The 18,174-nt window shown below is 54.2% G+C and overlaps 1 protein-coding gene across 14 annotated transcripts in view; it reads right to left on the bottom strand.

Annotated features, from left to right (window-relative positions):
- Nucleotides 1-18,174, bottom strand: part of CHD6 (chromodomain helicase DNA binding protein 6) — a 92,428-nt gene that overhangs the window by 44,880 nt on the left and 29,374 nt on the right. For 12 of the 14 annotated variants that reach the window (XM_039563662.1, XM_039563653.1, XM_039563659.1 and 9 more), the window contains exon 2: nucleotides 1,430-1,923. In XM_039563662.1, coding sequence (XP_039419596.1) covers nucleotides 1,430-1,890 — 461 coding nt within the window. In that variant the 5' untranslated portion in view covers nucleotides 1,891-1,923. Of the gene's footprint in view, nucleotides 1-1,429; nucleotides 1,924-8,437; nucleotides 8,582-13,247; nucleotides 13,304-18,174 lie in introns of all 14 variants that reach the window. The other 2 variants (XM_039563663.1, XM_039563661.1) reach the window with 2 other exon arrangements.

Raw genomic sequence — 18,174 nt, 5'->3', positions numbered from 1 at the left:
AAGCCCCATCTCTGGCAGGGTGACCTGCCCACCAGCTACTCACAACCGGTTGCACAGTCATGGGCTGCCCTGTATGGAATAGACAGCATCCTGTGAAGGCACTGCTGGCAGCCAAAGGACCTACAAGAGCCATGAATGGCTCCAGGAGCACAAGCCTCCACGGCCTGCCCTTCCCCTGGGTTCCCCTGCAGGGGCAGATCTGTGAACTGCCTGTATGGCAGGTCCTTACTGGTGGAGAAGTGTCATTAGGAAAATCTGAGAGCTGCATCCCTCATCCCAGGGCCCTCCTGGGGGCCCAATGCTGCATTCACATGGGCTTCATCCTTCCCTTCCTTGCCTGCAGCCCCTCTCCTTCCCTCTCCACCTCCATCCCTCTGCAGCCCTCCTTGGGGCCTGGAGGAGCCCTTCCCTCACCCTCCCAGCACTGTCCGCTTGATCCACCCATGCCCATCTCTCTGGCTCACCAGCCCATGACAGACATCTGCAGAGCCCCAGGCTCAAGGAAGAGCACAAGTGACAGCACTGCATGGCTCAGGGATCTGCTGGGGACACGGCTCCTGCTGAGCAACCCACACCTCCTCTTGTCCACAACCAGCCCACACCAATGGCACTAAAGGCCACCCCAGTAGCGGCTCCACAGCCGTGGCCTCTCCAGGATCCAGCTGGCAGCGAGCTCTGAAGGAGTCAGGCTGTGGAAGACCAAATGGCATTGGTGCTCTTGAGACCTGCTCTGCTCTCTGGACACATTCTCCATTAAAAAGAAATCAGAGCTTCTGGCCAAACAGCCTGTTAATTAAAAGGCTCAGGAATTACCAGAGGTGGCGGCACTGGCCTGTGCAGTGCAAGGGAGTCCTCAGGCCTCCCCCCACTGCTGGCCTTGACTGCCAGCACAGCTCACAGCTGCCAGGAGGGACAAGTCTCCCTGGAGAGGGAGAGGGGATGGGATGCGCTTCGCCATGCTCCCAAACCCGAGCCAAGGGGAGGCAGGCTGCTGGCCCCTGGGTGTGCACAGCCCCTCATGTCCACACAGTCCAGGGCAGGTTCTTCTCACTCACGTACCCTCTGCCTGGGCCCCAAATCAGATATGACAGAGCACCTCTGCCACAGAGCACCTCACTGTCCTGGTGGGACACCCCCCTAAAGTCCCTTTTGCCCCAGGACACTTGGCACAAAGGCCAGACCAAGAAGAGGCCAAGACTCTCCAGTCCTCTTATGGATCTGGAGTCTTGCAGAGCCTCATACCCAAAAGGGCACCCACCTGTCCCGTCTCTGCATGGCCAGAGAGCTCATCCTGGCATCCCAAGCAGCACATCCAGCCTTCAGACCAAGTGTCCTGCACACCCAGTGCTGCTCTCTTCCAGCTGCAGCTCCTGCAAGCCCACAGCCCTGTCCACAGCAAGCACAGAGACAGGGCCACACCACCACCCACCTGCTCTTCTTGGGTCTTGATCTGGGGGCTGGCTCAGAGCCACTCTTCTTGTCTTTAGGCTCCTTTGGGGCTTTGGGTTCCCGAGGTTTCCGGGGCTTCTTAGCCACCTCCCTCTGCTTGGGCTCCTTCGGCTTCTTGGACTCCTTCACCTTTTTAGGCTCTTTTGGTTCTTTAGGCTCTCTCCTCCTCTTTGGTTTCACCTCCACAGCTGCTTTATCTCCCTCTTCCTGCTCTGCCAGATCCTTTTTCTTCCGTTTCTTCTTCACCCCCGTGCCCCCACTGTCCTGCATCCCGTTCTGGGTGCTTGTCCGCTTCTGGGGAGCCCCGTTGGGCTCTTCCTTTGGGCACTGGCACTGGCCACCTGTGTTTGTGGCTGTCACTGTCACCTGGTGGGGCACCTTGTCCTGCTCTTCACTGCTGGCAAAGGTGTCCTGTGTCTTGCACTCCCAGGCAGACGACATTGAGGAGAGGCTCAGTGCTTTTAAGCTTGGCAGCTGTGGAGAGAATGCAAGGTGACAGGTGAAGCAAATGCCACAGTTGTAAACAGCAGGTGCCCCGGGGGAACCACAGCCCCACGAGGCTCCAATCACCCAGTGCAGCATGGCAGCATCCCTCAGCATTCAGGGGCTATGGCTAATGGCCACCACAAGCAGATGCAGCTCAACAGGGAGGACCCCCCCTTCTTCTGCCCAACAGAGGCTGACTGACAGAGGCCTTTCAGCTCCCCCCTAGCCCATGCAGGTCCCAAGCAGGGGTGGCTGGCCCCAGTGTGCCCCAAACACTGTTCTGCCTTTGATCCAACACTCCAGACTCCACTTGGCTAAGACAAAAGCAACCTGTGCATCCAGACCCTTCTTGCCAGTTGTCCAGAGCCAGCGATTGTCCCAGTAGGGTAAGGAGAGGGAATTAGAGATGCCTTGCAGCCTACAGAAACAAAAAGTGCGCTCCCAGGTCCATCTGGGGCAGAGCTCGAGGCAGAAGAAAAGGGTTAGACCAGCACTGCCCACAGGAACTGCTGGGTGCAAGGGCTCCCTCCAGGCCAGGAGAGAAGAGCTCAGTACTTCCTTTGTTTCCTGTGAACTTTCCAGCACTGAACATTGAAAGGAATTGAGCTGCCTCCTGAGCATGCTTGGCTGCAGCAGGCATGACCAGACAGCAGCACTCAAGGGCCCAGCTCTCCTCAAGCAGCAGCCAGAGTGCATGTGGTGAGGGCCCAGGCTCAATGTGCAGCAACCTTGGCTCTGGAAGAGCAGCCCAGGCTGACAGGGCTGGCAGGGGACAGCCCAAGGAAGGGAGCTGTGGGTGACAACTCTCAATGGGAACCAGAAACATCCCTTGAAACAGCTGCCAGAGCGAGAGAGAGCAAGGGATGCACAAAGGAGCAGGCAGAAGCACAGTTGTGTGCAGCAAGGATGGGGAAAGGAACATGTCGGGTTCCATTTCAGCTCTCTACCAGTCAGTGCCCATCCCCAGCACCCCAGCTCCTCCTCACGCATGGCTCAGCCATGACCAGAGGGAAGCAGTGGCCATCGCTGGCCTCGCTCATCACTGTGGGGCTGGTAGGGCAGCACCAGACCAAGCCCAGCAGCATGACTGGGGCTGGAAACTGGGCACTGGTGGCTATGCCATGAAACAAGATATGGGCCCATCCCACGAGCCTGGAGGTGTCACCTTCTCGTAGGGAATCTGTGGGGCAGCTGGTGAGTGGCCCAGAAGTGCTGGGCAGCACCTCCTGTGCCTGTGGGGACAGGGGCAGTGTTTGCCTCGCCACCCCACACCCACAGTTGCCCCAGGCCAGGGGTGCTGCTTCCTTCACAAGCCCCTTCCCTGGTACTGAGGCGGAGGTGCCAGTGCCTCTGGCAGCAACACCCTGGCCCTGCAGAGCCTCGGCACCATCCACTTCCTCAAGACACCTCAGAGCTGTGGGAGCGAATGCAAATCTTTGCATCTTACAGGCTGAGGGCTGGAGCCCATCCAGGGTTGTCTAGGCACAGGGTGCTCCATAACACTCGGACTTCTGATTTGGATTATATGGAAGCATTAAATGAAACGGACTGCAAGGGGAAAGGCCCCTGATGACCCTGCAGCCACCCATGAGTGGGGCTGCAGGCTTGGCTGGCATCGGTCAAGCAGGCTGCACCAGCACCCCTGCCCACCAGCGGCCGCTTCCAGCCCTGGCCCCTGCTGCCATCTGCACCAGCAGCCTGGGATGGGGGAGCAGCCATCCTGCCACATGGACCAGCCATCACAAGGCACCTAAGGAATTAAAGGGAACCTATTCAGGACAAGGAGAAAATCCGCACTGTTGATGCTGCTTCTGAGACCACTGGCTGTGCAACAGCATCAGTCCCAGCCTTTGCATTCCTCAGCTGTCACAAGATGGGGATCAGCTGTAACAATTTAGGATTATAGAATGGCCTGGGTTGGAAGGGACCTTACAGATTATCTACTTCCAACCCCCTACCGTGTACAGGGACAACTTTCACTAGACCAGGTTGCTCAGAGCCCTGTCCAACCTTGACTTGAACATCCCCAGGGATGGGGTAGTCACAGTTTCTCTGGAAAACCCCTTCCAGTGCCTCACCACCCTCACAGCAAAGAATTTCCTCTTAATATCTAATCTTATATATATGTATATATATCTGTATTTGCTCCTAATACCTAATCTAAACCTACTCTCTTTCAGTTTGAATCAATTCCTCCTTGTCCTGTCACCATACGCTCTTGTAAAAAGTCCCTCTCCATCTTTCTTGTAAGTCCCCTTTAGATAGTACCCCTGATAAGGACAGTAGAACAGAACAGCATTTTACTCACTTGATAAGGATAGTAGAACAGAAAAACATTTACTCTTATCAAGGACAGTAGGACAGAACAGCACAGCCTTGGAGAAATAGATAGGACTTGTGATAAGGGGTACAACGATGTCAAATAAAGCCAAGGAAGTGGGGATAGCTAATGAATATGTAATCAGTGGTTGTGATAAAATCCCTGTTCACCCAACACTCTTCACACTTGAATGGAAGAAGGATCCCCCCGAGTGACCAGCCTGCTACAGTAAAGAATGCCTGCTTCTGATACTCAAAACTGTGTTACAAAGTTTCTATCCGGCCGATTTCAGTAGCATTTCTTTAGGTAAGCCCCCTTTAGGAACTGGAAGGCTGCAGTTATGTCACCCCTAAGCCTCCTCTTTTCCAGGCTGAACAAACCCGATTCTCTCAGCCTTTCCTCATAAGAGAGGTGCTCCATCCCCCTGATCAACTTGGTGGCCTCCTCTGGACTGGCTCCAACAGGTCCATGTCTGTCTGGTGCTGAGGACTCCAGAGCTGGATGCAGCACTGCAGGTGGGGCCTCACCTGAGGGGAGTAGAGGGGCAGAATCCCCTCCCTTGACCTGCTGCCCACACTTCTTTTGATGCAGCCAGGACATGGTTGGTTTCTGGGTGCCAGCGCACACGGCCGGGTGTGTGCAGCCTCTCATCCACCAGCACCCCCAAAATCCTTCTCAGCAGGGCTGCTCTCGATCTGTTCCTGCCCCAGTGGGGATCGATACAAGGATTGATAACCTGATCCACACTTCCTTAAAGATCAGCTCTGTTCCACTCCCTTGTCCCAGAGGGCAGTCTCCCAAGGAATCCCACTGACTATCTCCCTGAAAGGCTGGAAGTCTGCTTTCCGAACACTCAGTGTCAGCACCGCGGCCTGCGATCCCTGGGAGCATCAGGTGTCACAGCCTGGCATGTCCCAGGAGCAGTGCTGGTCCCAGTCAGCAGCGATTGCCTCCAACTGGAGCAACCAGAAGCCTCTGGTGCAGGCCCTGCCATGAAAGGGCCAACAAATGCCGGCCTGTGGGACCGAGGCACACAGCCAGGGCTCGCACAGGCAGCACAGGGACAGAGAGGCAAGGAGACCAGGCTGCTTCCCACCAAATGCTGCCAGCCCAGAAACTATACTCCCAAAGCTGCTTGGTTTGTCTTGAGGGGAAAATGTTTCATGTTATGCTCCTGAAGCCCACAGCAAGCTCTGACCATGCATGTAGGACTGTGCTGCCAAGTACAGTCTGCAGCGAGAGCCTGGCGCACTGCCATGAGCCAGGGAATGGGTTTTTTCTACTACCCCTTGATGAGGTTCAGTTTATCCTGGCTTCTTATCAACAGGAAAAGCCTAAGAAAGCAGTGCCAGCTTGTGCTCCTGCATGGCTCCAGAGCACCCTCGCTGCCTTGCCTGCAGCAGCCCGGCTGGTTCCTCGTGGCAGGCAGGAGCTCGCTGTCCCCGTGCAGCTGCTGCCGGAACATCGGCCACTGCCCCTGCACACAACAGAAATCGCCTCTGCTTCCAAAGGGTGAGAGGCTGAAGGGCCGGTCTCACACTGCTGGGGACACAGCACTCACTGCAGGGAGCTCTGCTGCAGCAGCAACCTCGGCCTGAGTGGCCTGAGACACAGGTATCCATGAGCCAACAGGCTGCCCACAGCTGTGACTGGGCTACTGGCCACTGTGCAGCAATGGCCAGCACTGACATACCACCACACTCAGACCCGCTTCCCAGGGGAGGAACATGCGTAGCTGCAGGAGCCTAAAGCTGGCAAATTGTAGCCCTGGGACATGCTGCAGCTGGGCAAGGCAGGCTGCTCTGGGCTGGTCCGGACCAGCCGGGGGCTGCTCTAAGCAATGCTCTGACCCTGAGGGGGCAGAAGTGGGGCAGGGCAGGCAGCATCTCTGTACCCCGTCTGCCCAGGCTGGTCCAGAGACAGGCTGCACCCACACCACGATGAACCCACCTGTCACCCTGGGTGCCAAAGCACCTGGGGACATTCAGTGCTACAAACTCATAAGGTGTTGGGGAAAAACACGAATTTTGGTTAAATCCTGCTGCCCTCCTAAGCGGCTTCTACTTCTCAAGGTGTGAGGGGGGTGTCCTTGTCACATGCTCTGTACAATTCAGTTTTGCCATCCTCCCCCTGCAGAGCTCTCTTGGCCCAGCTACAGTCACCCTCTTCTCACAGGTGGGCTAGGCCAGCTCTCAGGCCACCTGCCTTATCCTGTTCAGCCTTCAGTTCATTCTTCCAACCTCACTGGCTATGGCAGTAGGCAGCACGTAGCATCAGAGGTACCACAGGGTAGTAGGAGGGTTTCTGCTCTGTTCCTTTTCCCTTTACAAACCACTGAATGCACCCTGGGACAACCTGTAGGCAGACACCAAACTCTGCCAGTGCTTTACAGTCTCCTCCAGGAGCAGGGACAGCCCCCAGTGACAACATGCACGTGGCTGGTTCTCCCATGCTTTACTGGGTACATCTTGAGACTTTCCTCAACTTTTCTGCCTCCATTTCCACTTCAGCATCTCAGATGACTGCAGGAATCAGCCAGCAGCTTTCTTTCCCGACCCATGCTGTGAAAGCAGCAATATCTTCCCTGTATTTGGCTTCCTTGCCTTTAACCAGTCACTAATTTACAGAAAGGCCTTTTATCAGGACAATGCTTCACGTGTTTACAAGCATTCAGTGAGAAACTTCCTCAGCTGCTGGTTGGGAGCCCATAAGCCTTGCACCACCCCAGCCCAACTTCAGCCCTGTGACCCAGTTATCTTTAAAATCCCCAAGAGATTGTAAGGACTAACTCTGCTTTGAAAAAGTCATGCTGACTATTCACCAGCATAGTATTTTCAGAAACAAAGTGTTTATTACTACTATTACTCAATACCTAAATGAACTTACTGGCCTTTAGTTTCACATTTACTCCCCTCTCCCCTTCCATGGCCCTAATGGGTGATGGCCCCAATACTATTTTTTTTTTAATTTATTTTTTTAAATTTTATTTTCCCAAATCTCATTGTGTTCCTTTACAATTCCCGAGTAACAGGGAAAAACAGGTGGCTTATGTTACTTTGCTCAGAAATGTCTTTACCACTCCCTTTAAGGGCAACCCTCTAACCCTCAGAGATGACTCTGGGTAGGGAGCCTGTTTGATTGAGCTGTTCTGCCAATGCTCAGTTTCCACAAGCCCTCACTTGGCACCATATTTACCCCGTGACTCCTCTTAAAGGCTTTTTAATCCTGAGAGAGTTGGAAAAAGATTTTTTATTAGACTCCATGTCTTTAGTGGTTCCTAAAAATCTGTGATGCCCTGCCTTGCTACAGGGTTACTTTGAAATTCAGAGTACATGTCCTTTTTCTTACTATCGCTTTTTAAAACTAAATAGAAACATAATTTTCCATTCAACTGCCCATTCTACACGTCTTTTTACATGTCCACCTAAGCAAGCTTGTTGCTTCTGGGTATTTTGGAGTGGGGAAGAAGTAAAGATGATGACTTCCAGGTTTTCGTAGATGATGCCCATCTCTGAACCTCTGGTAACCCAATCCAAGCAGCCTCTGCTTCCCCAGAGCACTTTTTATCCCTAGAACCATGCCTTTGCACTGTCTCTGAACTGGCATTTTTTTTGGTGATGATTGTAATGATTTCACACTTCCAGAATACACTTTTATGTAATGGTTTTTTTATTCACAGAGTAATCTTCTATAAATTACATTTCATAGAGTCCCTCAGCATCCCTGGAGCACGAAGTCTTGTTCCATGTGTCTAACTACTGTCAAATAGAAGGTCAGGAGAAAAAAATGTTTAAAACCTCCCCAGAGAGCTGTGGAGGCTAACAGAGCACACTTACAATTGCATGACCCCATTCTATGGCGAAGCCAAGGTCAGGGTGGGCCTTAATGGTGTGGTGTGTTTCCTTAATTTAAAATTGCTTTGTTTCACTTATAGTCTCAATTTGAATCCTGAATTTTTATTCAGGATTTGGGGGAAAACACCACCAGGAGGTGGGAGGCAAAGCGGCTCCTGCCCCTGTTCCTCTAAGGGGTCCCTCCCTCTCTCAAAATGCTGAGCCTGTGGGATACAGTGGCTGCTCCGACCCACGAGGCTCACACAGCACCCCCGACCCTCTGCGAGCCCTCCAGCAAAGCTGGGTTCACAGGGATGTGAAGGGACAGTTTACAAACTCCCCTTGGTACCTGCACGGGAGCTCAGGAGCAGTAAAATTCAGCAGTGTTTTCCCCACACCTGCTCAGGGCAAGGACGAGCTCAGGCCAGTGGGTGAGCCAGGCCTGTGGTGAGCAGGGACAAAACCCTCAGCCTCACCTGCCTGCGCCAGGTACCTGCAAAGGGAACAACAGTGAAGAAGAGGAAACTGCAAAGAGAAGTGGGGAGGGGAAGAAGCAACATCTGCTGCCCCATAAAGGTAGCACGGATTTACACAGCTTATGCACTTGCAGCAGCAGCAGTAGTAATAATAATAATAATAATAATAGTAATAATAATAGTAATAATAATATCTGTGAGAGGCAGGAGCAGAGAAGCTCCCCTGGACCCACATGGCAAAAGTCCCATGCCAGCACTGCCAGGAGATGTGATGGGGATCAAGGAGATGCTGCATCTGCACTGCTGGGTGTTGGAGCTTGATCCATATCCAAACCCTGCACTGACCCACAAGTTTGGGTGTGGGAAGGAGAAAAGACCAAAAGCTTCATGCCCACCCCATAATCCATCCTGCAGGCTTTTTTCTCCAAAAGCACAGTGTTCCCAGCAGGACAAAGCTCTGCCATGCCTCAGGATCTGAATGGCAGCTCTGTCCAGCAAGGAGGCAACAGATGAGCCCTTCTAATGGTCACACCACCAAGAGCAGATCCACCTCCCCTGGCAACCAGGCTCAGACGACATCCACACAACACAGTCTTGCCAGGCAGTGTGACCACAGCCAGCAGCAGTGGCCGTGCCACATGCCACCTTGCACCCAATTGCAAGGACAATTCAAGCCCTGTTTGCTGCAGGCTTGGCCAAGCTTTCCTGCAGCCTGCCAGAAGAGTTCTGCAGAAGCCCGCATTTGGGTCTAGGGCATGCATCAAACCCCCCAGAGATCTGTTCTGTATGTGGAGTGTCCACAGGGACCCTGACTGCAGGGGCCATCTCCATGCTCTTTAGGCACAGACTGATGCCTGGGGGCTGCCCAGCACCCTCACTACCCATCTCCCCCCACCAAAGTCACCAGCCAACCTGCTGCTCCACCAGCAGGGCATCATGACACAGCTCTGCCTCCCTGAGAGGCTCAGGCTGGCTGTCACCAGCCCAGTCTATCCACACAGCTGGCCACAGAGCCCAACAGGAGCAGAACAGGCAGCTTCTTTCACACAGAGGGTTTTGGCAGGCTGGTGAGCCAAACCAGCCCCATTCCCACCAGCAGCGTGCACAGCATGGGCTGTTGGGTTCTGTTTGCCCGGTGTCCGCACCCCTTGTTTCCAGCTCTTAATCCAATGCAGCAAGAAGCTAAAAATATACAAGTGCCACCTTCCATCATGTCTCCGAGCAGGCTCTGCAGTCACCATGGGATGTGCATGATGGAGGTGGGGCCTGGCTCTGTTCCCAAGATGCTCCACCACAATGCAGCCCTCAACAACTACAGCTAGGAAGCTCCATCGGGTGACTGGGCCAGCCCGGTCCCAGCGCCCTGGCACAGGGAATGGGTGGGGCAGAGAGCAATGCTGCTGCCCTGTGCTGTCCAGGCTGTCCTCCCCACTCAGTTCTCTCTGGCAGGGAGGAAAGCCTGTGCAGCCCTTGGACGCTGGGGGAGACCCAGCACTCCTGGCTGTGTGTGCAGGAGAAGGGCACCCTGGCAGCTCACTGCTCTCCCCACCCTTCACCCTGACAGAGTGAGTGCCCAAAACTCCTCCACGCACCCAGCGCCCGGGGTCATCACACCTGACAGTCTCATCATGACAAAAAAAAGCCCACAGACACAGCCTGGGACAGAAACACAAGTGCCCCCCGGCTTGGACAGCCCTGCCCCCTGTGCCGGCTCCCACTGCTCTGGATCCCACTCCAGCCACGGGGAACTCTGGTAAAAACCCCCAACAGCATTTCCAGTACGTGAGACAGCAAAGCTCACTTTCACATAAACAGACCCATAAAACTCAGGAAAATCCTTCATTTAATCAGTGAGTGCTTGAAGCAAAAACAAGCAGAGCTCCCACCAGATGCTCCCAGGGGCCTCCCTCTTGCAAGGGCTGCCCAGCAGCCACATGGTGCCTGCAGCCCTGGGCTGCCTCCCACTGCTGTCCGCACACTGCAGGGGATACAGCCATTCCCACCACTTCCAAGCCAAGGCTGGAAAGTCTGAAGAGCCCTCCAGAAGAAGGCTAAGGGATCACAAGGCTTTCCATCTCTCTGTCTCCAACATAATTCTGCTCTGCTACCACAGTCCACGCAGGATGGGAGCATTTCCATGGCTCTAGAATAAGGAGATTTACAGGCACTGTGGGATAACTGCATTTATTTTAGTTCATTATTTCTCTGGTTATTTAACAATTCAGAGTTTGGCAGAAATAAGGAGTAGAAGACCCTTCGGTGCCGAGGGACAAGCAGGACACAGACAGGACAGGCAGTCCAGGGAATGATGGTGCTGAGCCCTCAAAGGAAATCCATCACTTGTCATTGCTCTCGGGGGTAACCAGGCACTCCTGTCCCACCTCCACCAGCAGACAAGGCACCCTGGCATGAAAACTTGTAAGTCATGAGACAAGTGACAGGTTTCACGAGTTAGTCACAGCTTGGTGACAAATGTACCAGATTTTTGTGCATTACTAAGGAAGAAGAGTTGTGGAAACACAGCCCCTGCCTTTGCTAACTACAGCCCCTCAGACAGCGCACCAGTTGGCATTGCCATCATAATTTGCACAGGAAGAGAGGTACTGCTGTGGGGGGCACCAAGGGGGCACAGAGAGGAGCTCCTCCCCAGACAGCCCACTTCGAGACCCCATCTCTCCAGCCCAGGTTTCCTAATCCACTGGCAGTGGATATAGGCAGGACAAAGCACTGACCTAGGACAGCCAAGGGCTTGGGAACGGAGGGAGCACATCCAATACTTTTTCCCAAAGGCAGTTGACAGCTCTCCTGCCATCCCTCACCAATATGAAGGGTACCAGCATTTTGCCAGCCTTTTCACGCTTGGGCCTGAACCTACAGCTACATGATGCCCAACAGGGAGTTTCTGCAGGTGAGAGGCTGGCAGGGAAACACAAGACTTTTGAAAGCCTTGGAACCACATAAGCATCTCATCTTCTCCAGAGAGACTTTCCAATGGAAGGCAACAGCCCCCCTTGGTGCCATGAGAAGTCTGTTTACAAGGTGTGGGCACTCCTGGGCTCAGGTGTCCAGAGCAATGTTGACCCCTTGTGAGTTTTGCCCCCAATGCTGCTCATCTGAGCATTACAGGGAGCCACCCACCCCTTCAACCAGGCACCCAGAATGCCCGCAGGAGCCCTGCTTGGCCAGGCTTTCTTCCAAACACTGAATTTGGGAATGCTGCACTCTACCCCATGACATGCTGCAAGCATTGTTGTGTACTGCTGCTGGCTTAGAGAGCTCAGGAGATGAGCAGCTGGAACACTACCCCTCCTTGCTCACACCACATGCCTTTATCTTCCTCCCAGATTTTATCTGCAGCAGCAGCACAGAAAACGATTTGTCAGTTGAGCCCTCTAAAATTTCCAGTTGGTGGGGGAGGATGGTTCTGCTGTGCTTAAACCCCATGTCATTTCAGTCATCCCATCTCAAGAGCACCCAAACCTGCTATATTAGCCCAATGAGTAGCATGAATTTCTTACCTGGGCTTTGCTATCAGAGGAGGGTGATCACAGACCCACACCCCAAAGCACCCTGCTCTCCTCCAGGCCTTTGCCCTGCCCCATCAGGAGCAATCCAGCCATGCTGGTACACAAGACCTTCCATGCTTCCTTCCTCCTCCTCACCTTGAGGCTGGCTCTGCTTCTTCACAGCATCTTTAGAACACAGTTCTAAACTCACTACTTCCTACAGTACTGGTGCTCTGAACACACACCTAATATCTGCAGCATCTGCCTTGCTGCAAGCCCAGAACAGCACACTGACCTCTTCAAAACACTTCCCTCCCTTCCTCCTCCCATCAACCTGCCATGGCAGTGTGATCTGGGGTACCCTGAGCAGCACGTGCTGCTTCAGAGCTGGTTAGAAATGGCACTGGCTTGTGCTCTCAAACAGATTTATCCCTTAGCTCAGTGCTCACTTTAATGGTTTTCCATTAAAAGCAGCAGGGACACAAATTAGCTCCAGGCAGACCAGTTTGTTCTATACCTCCAGCCATATTTCAGCCCCACAGGCAGAGTAAGACTCCATGCATGTAACAGGTCCTTTCCCCTCAGCAGAGTGCCAGCGGTCAGGCCCTTCCCCTGCACACAGTTAATATGGAGACCACTGGCTCATAAATCTCTGGGAGCAGCAGGCTGTTATTATCCAATGCAGCAATGCAGAAATGGCAGCTTTGTGAGATGGGATTTTTTCTGAGTAAGGGAAGAAAATTCCCTGTCCAAGCTCTCACAGCTCCCAGACATGATCTTCCCAAACCTCCCAGCTGGCATTAGTCCTGGTGTATCATGTCAGTAACAGTAATCACAGCAAACATGTGGTTTTGTAATGAGATTACAGCAAGAACCAGTACTATGGACTTCAAGACAAAAAGAAGGGCTGTTCCTCCACTGGGGACAGCACCAAGTCAAGAGCATTTCCACTACTGAAGATAAACTCCACCTTGTTCAATGGCCCCATCAGGCTCGCCCACTCTGGGGTGCAGCTCAGGTCAAACTTCAAGGAGCTGAGCTGCACCCCTGTCTGGCAATTCAAGACAACACTCCCCCAGCCTCCTTCCCACCATACATCAATTGAAACCATTTCCACATGGGACATGGTCTTCAGGCCTTGACAGCTGAATTGGGAGAAGGAGAGAGGGTCACAAACCTGCTTTTCTTTTTTCTGTATTTTCATTATCATCAAATCTGGGATGAATGTTATTTCTGCAAGACACAACACAAAAAAAAATTCACAATGATGAGACTGCTGAACCTGAGGCACTTCATCCTTCCAACTCACCCCTCCCGGCGGCCAAGCCAACCCCGGGGCTGCTGAGAGCAATAAAACTGCTGGAATGAAACTCTCAGGGACAAGCTTGGGGACATCTGCTCTGCTGAGCCATGGAAAGAGCCCAACCACAGATATCCCCCACAGCTCAGTGCTGCCTGAAACCCACTGGCCAAGACTAACATGGCAGCCGCAGTCTCAGCAAGAAGCAGCACTCCTGGGGCAAGCACAGAACACACTCCAACTCCTCAGAGCCTCGGGTATAGCCCAGGCCCTGCTGAGAGACGTGTCGGACACTGCCAGCCCTGCAGCAGCAGAGGGAAGTAAACAAACCAGCCTCTGCCAAGCAGCAATGACAGCAGAAAGAGACTGGAGAGGATGCAGGAACTTGAGGCAGGCTGCAAGCCCCATGACTGTGACCACAGAAGAGCTGCTAGGGGGACGAAGATGGGGCAAGCAAGGAGGAGAAGAGCCATGTCTTCCCAGAAGCAGCCCCAGATGCAGTGCTGGGGCCAGGCTGGCTGTGTCCCCAGGCCTGTGCCCCCATGCCGGGGAGGATGCTGCATGAGTAGCACCCACCTTGCAGCCCACAGGGCAGGATGGGCTGAGGGAGGGATGATTTCCAAGCAACTCCCCTACACCAGGCCTGATCAGAGGGGCTGCAGTTGCAAGTCCAGCTCTTAGCAGCACCTTAGTGCCAGAGGCAATGAGGTCCCCACACTGTACCCCTCCGGCGGACCAATGAGGGGTCTGTGGCAATGCAGCACCATGAGAGCTCTCTGGGGCAAACAGAGTGTTCCCCCAGGATCCCTGCAACAGTGGCTGTGGCCCAGCTCGGCCAGCAGCACTTTTTAGCTGGTCTCTGCAATGGCCACAGCTCCCAGGCACTGCCAGAGCAGATACACCCAAACACAGAGGAACCCAGAACCCCCTCCTGGGCTTCACACACCCTCAGGACCAGGCCAACCTGCCTAGGCCTGATTTCTCTGGGGACTGGGCATAGGTTGGACACTGCCAGATGCAGGAGAAAGCTGGCCTCAACGCCTCCTTCCCACCAGTGCTGTGGTGGCAGGAAGGCCAGGAGCAGCCCTGCCACATGCAGCGCCGGTCCTGGGTGGATGGGGCGCTGCTGCAGCTCCCCAGGATAAACACGCTGTGACAGTCAAGCGGACAGCGTGAGGTCACAGTCCACGCCCTCCCCACAGCAGCTCCAGCCACGGCACACTCAACACAGCCATCGGCAGTAGATGCTTTTTGGGCAGCCAACCCTCAGCAGTTGTCTGCTGCACAGTGCCAGCAACAGGTGCCAAAGAGCGCAGAAGTATTTGACAAGTGTTTTAAGACAGAAGTCCCACAAACACCTGCCTCTCCTTTCCCTCCAGTACCATGCAAACCCCACTCCATGAGCCATGAGCCATCAGACTTGCTGGCACAAGGGAGCAGCTTGCACTGCTGCCAGCCCACAGGCCAGCCCCAGTGACACCCCGTACCCCCATCGTGTCTCCCTCCTTGGCAGGAACACCAAAAGCCAACAGGTCCTACAGGTGGGCACTTCTCAGGCCAGCATGAGGTGACCAATTCTGCATGCTGATGCTGGTCCATGGCTCATGCCATCATACTGAAGAGGCGAAGGCTTCTAACTCTGATCCTGGCTACATGACACAGGCCAGCATGGCCCACATCTAAGTCAAGCTAGGTGAGAGCAAGGAAAGGCACCCAGTGCCACGACCTGAGCAGGGAGGAGTTTCACGGCATCTGTGGACAAGATGACACAGGACTCTTTCTCATGACTAAGCCTGTCCCATACAGACCCTCCTGTACTGCTGCAAATGTGTCCCAGGAGGGCCCAGAGAACACAGGGCTAAGTCAAGCTAGAAGACACATGCAGCTGCAGGAGAGGTGCTCTCCAGGAAGGACCATGCAGAGATTTCAGACCAAGTGGGAGCAGCAGCTCAGAACAACCCTGCTGGGCTCCAACAGAGAGCAGTCCCATCCCAAAGGTGTGCTTGGAGCCAGATGTGTAGGAGACCTGGGTTTGGTTCATCTTTCACAGTGGTCTCTGTGCTGCAGGAGGCTCCAAGGTGCTCAGCTTAGCCCTCCTTGCCAGCAGCACGAGTGCACTGCTCTTGCCCCACCTGCCTCAGCTTGGCCCCCAGCAGGGCCAGCCAGCATCCACCCGGCCGAGCTGCTCCTACCCTGGCTCTACTTCCCAGTCCTGCCCTCACAGATTTTAGAAACACCACATCATAGAATATGCTGAGTTGGATCGGACCCATCAGGATCATCAAGTCCAACTCCTGGCCCTGCACAGAATGCCCCAAGAATCCCATCATGTGCCTGAAAGCATTGTTCAAACACTTCTTGAAATTGGACAGGCTTCGTGCTGTGACTTCCCTGGGGAGCCTGTTCCAGTGCTCAATCAATTTTCTGCTGGAGTAACCCAGAAGATGGATCTGGGGCACTCCAGCTCTTGAGGGAACTAGCACTCTCTTCCTGCTGTCTTCTTTCCATCATCAAAAGGCTGTGAAGTCCCTCCCATCCCTGGCAAGGCATGGGATCCCTTCTGTTCTCAAGGAGCTCTTCCCACTACTGCCTTGCCACAAAGAATCACTTGACACTTAACTAAGTACCTGGCACACACCAAGGGATTTTGCAGGCCAGCCAGCTTGCTGCTCCCAGAGCCAGAGCAGAACCTACACCACCCAAACAACCTTCAGGCTGTAGGCTGAGCCCTGGCACCTGACATTACAACTCTAAGGTGCCTGTGCATGTCTCCAGCTGATATAGCTGTGGGGACAGCACCAGGACAGAATCCAGCAGCACAGGACTCTCCCACAGCAGGAAAGCAGGACACTGGTAGCATCCATCTGCACCCCTCTGGGAACCACTGCATCTCACCAGTGCAGCTTGGTCCACCTCCAAAGCCTGGGGAAAGGCCACTGCCAGCCCAGTGAGACTGGGGGCATCTGTAGCCCTCTGCTCCTATCCAGCAGAGCTAGGGTCCCACATGGAGCACACAGGAGGTTTCACTGAGACCCAAGTGATGCCAGGGAAGGAGAAAGGATCAGACATTGTCTGCACAGCAGCAAAACTTCTGGCAAGCTAAAGTCAAGATAAATACCTTGCTACAAGTTCCTTGTCATGGGGCTAGTCCAGGCTGGACCCCTCTCATTGTGTGGCCCACAAGAGGCCTATCACTCAACTCTAGGTTTTCAGGGTGCTTGGTTTTTTTTTAAACAAAAAGTCAAATAAAAAAATCATATACTGTGCATCATACACATCGAGTGGCCTAAGCCCCAGCTCACTGCCTTTTGTACAGTGTTAGCTCAGGCAGCTGCAGCAGCTGAATGAGGGTGGAGGATGCCTGGACACTTGATGCTGCAGTGAGCAGCCCAGCTCTGCTGCCTCCAGAGCCCAGCAAAGGGCTGCAGGGCCCTGCTGCCCTCAGCCCTGGTGCTGTCCCACACCCCTGGCCCCTGCCCCCATGGGCTGCTGCTCCAGCACCACCCTGCCTGTTCCTCCCCAGGCACCAGCATTCAGGCAGGGCAGGATCCCAAGCAGGCAGCACTGGGCTGGGAGGGCAAAGGCTGCGGACAGGGGAGGGCAGCCAGCGCCGGGAGACAGCCGCCCAGAGGAACGAGCTTTAGCTTTGCATCATGAGCCTCATCACCAGCAGCAGGAGGCCAAGCACAGCTTCTTCACCAGGATAGGGAGCAGGCAGCTGGACTCTGCCACATGTCTAGTGGTCCCAAGAGTGGATGTGAAGGGCAGGAATGTTCCTGAGCTCTCCAGCAGAAAGGAGAGCTGGACCCTCACTGCCAAAGCCTGTAGCCTGTCATTCTTCTTCCCACAGCACCTTTGGACGAGGTTGTGGGGCAAGGTAATCTGCCCATTCCTAATATCTGTTTTCTTCAGGATGAGCAGCATGACTCAGGAATAACTTTTCCCAGGTTAAAGTCAGTATCAAGGAAGGCCTTTCTCAGTTCCCTGAGTGTGGTAGGCTGCAGACAAGCCCCAGCTTTGGGGGTTTACAAGAGGCAGCACAGAAGCCCAGTCAGTGGGTGAGCAAAGCAGGGCTGGCAGCACCGGCACACAGCAGTGCAGGAGGAGCTCTTGGCCAGCCCACTGGCATGCTCTGAATGAGGATCTGGACCAGAGGAGACAAGGGCACGGGTTCAAGAAAGGACATGAGACAGCAGGGCACGGGAGGGGGTTTCTCCCTGACCAAAGCAGAGCAGTCACTTCTTGGCACAGACCTTTGTTTCTACTCAGACTCACATCTATGGATAGCTGTGGGAGACACAGCCAAACCCAGAGGGGACCCCTGCACAGCACCCACCCTGATACCGGCAGGAGGCAGCTACCAGGCCATGTGCCTCTTCCTCTCAGCAGCAAGGCCCACCCAGAGCCACAAACACAGCCACTTGCCCTTGGAAGGGAAGCACCAAGGAGTCCTCATCACTGGCCATAGCTCAGGACAGACTGTGCCCTGAAAGCACTCGGCTCAGGCCACAGCCAGCATTGGACAGCCAGGAACAGAATGGGCAGACCCTCCTCTCTCTTAAAGAGCCAAGAGGAAAAATCTATAGGTCTTTCTTCTTCTGTCTGTGCCCAGCTTGAGCATATCAATCTCTACATAGGCATTACAGGCATTCATGTCCTATTGCTGTAGAGTCCAGCTGCTTGGCACAACAAGCACAGAAAGGGCCAGACCAGCCCCAGAGCAGGGTACTCCCATATTCAGCAGTGGGCCCAAACCAGCGGACAGGTCTTCTGTAGGCTCTGTCCTCTCGTTCCAGCTAGTGAC

This window comes from Corvus cornix, chromosome 20 (assembly GCF_000738735.6).
Source record: "Corvus cornix cornix isolate S_Up_H32 chromosome 20, ASM73873v5, whole genome shotgun sequence".
Lineage (NCBI taxonomy): Eukaryota > Metazoa > Chordata > Aves > Passeriformes > Corvidae > Corvus > Corvus cornix.
Note: the sequence above shows the minus strand (reverse complement) of the source record. Positions and strands in the feature narration are given on the sequence as shown.